This window comes from Myotis brandtii, unplaced genomic scaffold (genome assembly GCF_000412655.1).
Source record: "Myotis brandtii unplaced genomic scaffold, ASM41265v1 scaffold2658, whole genome shotgun sequence".
Taxonomy (NCBI): Eukaryota; Metazoa; Chordata; class Mammalia; order Chiroptera; family Vespertilionidae; genus Myotis; species Myotis brandtii.
Window position 1 is genome coordinate 149,387 of NW_005360118.1, and position 3,083 is coordinate 152,469.

At 60.6% G+C, this 3,083-nt stretch overlaps 2 protein-coding genes across 3 annotated transcripts in view; both read left to right on the plus strand.

Annotated features, from left to right (window-relative positions):
* The window catches only part of CHKB (choline kinase beta), a 10,433-nt gene extending 7,984 nt beyond the window's left edge, over window positions 1-2,449 (plus strand). Inside the window, exons 2-10 of the mRNA XM_014541199.1 lie at window positions 4-202; window positions 352-485; window positions 757-852; window positions 1,013-1,071; window positions 1,157-1,238; window positions 1,362-1,470; window positions 1,608-1,711; window positions 1,931-2,012; window positions 2,164-2,449. Coding sequence (XP_014396685.1) covers window positions 4-202; window positions 352-485; window positions 757-852; window positions 1,013-1,071; window positions 1,157-1,238; window positions 1,362-1,470; window positions 1,608-1,711; window positions 1,931-2,012; window positions 2,164-2,238 — 940 coding nt within the window. The 3' untranslated portion in view covers window positions 2,239-2,449. The remainder of the gene's footprint in view (window positions 1-3; window positions 203-351; window positions 486-756; window positions 853-1,012; window positions 1,072-1,156; window positions 1,239-1,361; window positions 1,471-1,607; window positions 1,712-1,930; window positions 2,013-2,163) is intronic.
* CPT1B (carnitine palmitoyltransferase 1B (muscle)) overlaps window positions 1,931-3,083 on the plus strand; it is a 9,225-nt gene continuing 8,072 nt past the window's right edge. The window contains exon 1 of one of the 2 annotated variants that reach the window (XM_005868229.2): window positions 1,931-2,012. Coding sequence is in view for 1 of the 2 variants with exons in the window: in XM_014541208.1 (XP_014396694.1) it covers window positions 2,923-3,079 (157 nt within the window). In the remaining variant the exon portion in view is untranslated. Of the gene's footprint in view, window positions 2,013-2,541; window positions 3,080-3,083 lie in introns of those variants that run through there. The other variant, XM_014541208.1, reaches the window with a different exon arrangement.

Genomic DNA, 3,083 nt, shown 5'->3' on the forward strand with positions numbered 1-3,083 from the left:
CGCTGTGCTGGGAGCAGGCCCCAGACCCTCCGCGCTGCCCAGCCGCTGGCCGTGCGACTCCCGCCCCTCGCTGTCCATCTTCCTCCAGGGCGTGGACTCCTTGGTCCTTGAGAGTGTGATGTTCGCCATCCTTGCGGAGCGGTCCCTGGGGCCCCAGCTCTACGGAGTCTTTCCAGAGGGCCGGCTGGAGCAGTACATCCCAGTACGAGGCACCTCCTTCCCCAGCCCCCAGTCCCTTCCCAGTGTCTGCCCTCGGGTCCCTGACCGCGAGACCCTGACCTCCCCCACTGCCCCATCCCGACCCCCTCCTGCCCCAGCCCCCTCACCACCCTGAGAGGTTCCTGGGTGCAGAGCCTGCCACTGAAAACGCGAGACCTCCGAGAGCCCATGCTGTCAGCAGCCATCGCCACGAAGATGGCCCGGTTCCATGGCATGGAGATGCCCTTCACTAAGGAGCCCCACTGGCTGTTTGGGACCATGGAGCGGTGAGTCAGAGGCCTCCGCAGGGCTCCTGCACACCTGGCTGGACCCTCAGGCTGGGCTCTGACAAAGTGTCCATGACTCTGTCCAGCTGGCCACTTAGTGGATCAGGTGTCCCAGGGCCTCGCATGGGCTCTCACAGAACAGGCTTCCAAACATTTGCCAGACAAGCCATACAGTGACAGGGAAATGGCTGGGACAGCGTGGCCCAGGGTAGACAAGAGAGCCGGTGGAGAGGGACAGTGGAGTGAGTGTATCCTGTTCTTTGGACTTCAGGTACTTAAAGCAGATCCTGGACCTGCCCCCCACTGGCCTCCCCCAGATGAACCTGCTGGAGATGTATAGCCTGAAGGATGAGATGGGCAAGCTCAGGTGAGGGCAGGCAGGACAGGATGGGGAGGGGGCAGAGAGCACAGGAGGTGCTGCCGGGAACCTGCAGTGTCCTCCCCAGGCTTTGCCCGAGGGCCCACGAAGGGGACTCTGACCCTCCTCTAGTCACTCCTACTCAGACACATGCCCCTGTCCCCTGCAGGAAGTTGCTCGACTCTACCCCATCACCAGTAGTGTTCTGCCACAACGATATCCAGGAAGGTAGGAAACATCATCTGAGTCTTCCAACCCAAGGTGCAGGGGCCCGAAGGCCCTGGAGTGACCAGTACCCCACTACATCCCCCAGGGAATATCTTGTTGCTCTCAGAGCCAGAAAATGCCGACAGCATCATGCTGATCGACTTCGAGTACAGCAGCTACAACTACAGGTGAGACCCATGGCCTCCCGTGGGTCTGTCCCCACAGAGCCCTGGATCTCAGACCAGGCCTCCGTCTCTGCCTCCCAGCCGCCCAGCAGATTTGGGGACTGAGTGTCCACCTTATTCCCCCAGGGGCTTTGACATCGGGAACCATTTTTGTGAGTGGGTTTATGATTATACTCACGAGGAGTGGCCTTTCTACAAAGCACAGCCTGCAGACTACCCCACGCAGGGACAGCAGGTATGCGGCTGGAGGCTGGGGAGTAGAACTTGGCCTGTGAACAAGGAAGGTGAAGCCTGGATGAAGTGGTGAGAAAGGGGGTTAACGAGGAAGTGCTCCATGCTCCCCACTTCCTGACTCTGGTCTGTTGATCTTAGCTCCACTTTATTCGCCATTATCTGGCAGAGGCAAAGAAAGGCGAGGTCGTCTCCCCAGAGGAGCAGAGAAAACTGGAAGAAGATTTGCTGGTAGAGGTTAATCGGTGAGGAAAGGTGGCTGGGCGGGGTAGAGCAGGGTGCCGAGGAAAGGGGGCCTCAGAAGAGGTAGACGGTGCCAGTGCCAAGTGGGGGTTGGGGAGCAAGGCTGATGGGAGGAGATGGGACAGGGTAGGGGTTAGGGCAGTGGGGGAGAAGTTGGAGCTCTGGGATTCAGGCGATGCCAAATGTGCTCCCAATCCCCCTGCTTTCCCCACCTCCCTCAGGTATGCTCTGGCGTCCCACTTCTTTTGGGGTCTCTGGTCCATCCTCCAGGCATCCATGTCCACCATAGAATTCGGTTACTTGGTGAGTAACCCAGGTGGCCAGTTAGGTGGGGGAGGAGTTGCAGAGGCTCTGGTCCTGCCTCAGGGCAGCCCTGGGAGGCTGTGGGCAGATGGGGGCTGTGGGAACTCCTCCCAGGCCTGCTCACCGGTGTGTGGGGTGGTCTCCTCCCCAGGAGTACGCCCAGTCTCGGTTCCAGTTGTACTTCCAGCAGAAGGGGCAGCTGACCAGCCTCCAACCCCCATCCTGACTCTCCACCCCACAGCTGCTTGGATGTTCCCAGAGCCTCCCCTGCAGGACCTTGGGGGGGGAGGGGCAAAGAGCAGGAGGCCCTGGGGACCCCCCGAGCCTCCAGTGAGATGGGCAAGGAGGGTGATCTCTTCCCCCAGTTTGAGCAGGTCCCCAGGAGCGGGAACCCCTGGGCTGTGTACCTTGAAACAATAAACGAGCTTCTTCCTTCACACCCTCTTCTAGCCCTGCTCAGTCCAGCAAAAAGTACCCACAAGGATGCACACAGACTGACAGAGTGACCACTGCTCTGAGCCTGTTTCCCCTTCTGAAAAGCATGGCTGTTCAGTGCTCTGGGCTTGAAAGTGGTTCCGGGTCCATTATGCTGATTGGAGGCCCCTCCCTTTTCCCTCGGCCCGGGTCCAGCTTAGAAGTGATAAATCCTCGGAGGAACTGGGCCAGAGACGGGAGTAATGGTGCAAAGAGCGCCCTGGGTGGGGCTGCTCAGCCCTGCGCCCTGGAGATCAGGGCACAGGCGGCACAGCTGACACGGGTGACCTTTCCCCTACATTCGACTATTTTTAGCTCCAATGCCACCCGCTCACGTGAGACCCGGTGCCCCACCCCCACCCTCCGAGCCGGGTCCCCAGACCTTTGAGCAATCTTCACCTTGCGGAAAGCTGCCCTCCCACTCCCGATTTCCGCCATGGAGGGGAGGGTTCTGGTTGCCGCCCCGCATCTGTTTTCTCAACCCAAATTTGGGAGAGGGTGTCAGGTTCCGGGGAGGGCGGGGCGGGGTGGCCGGTCTGAAGGACGCGGGGACACGGGCCAGAGCGACTGGCCCCACACGCAGGCAGGAGGGAGCCC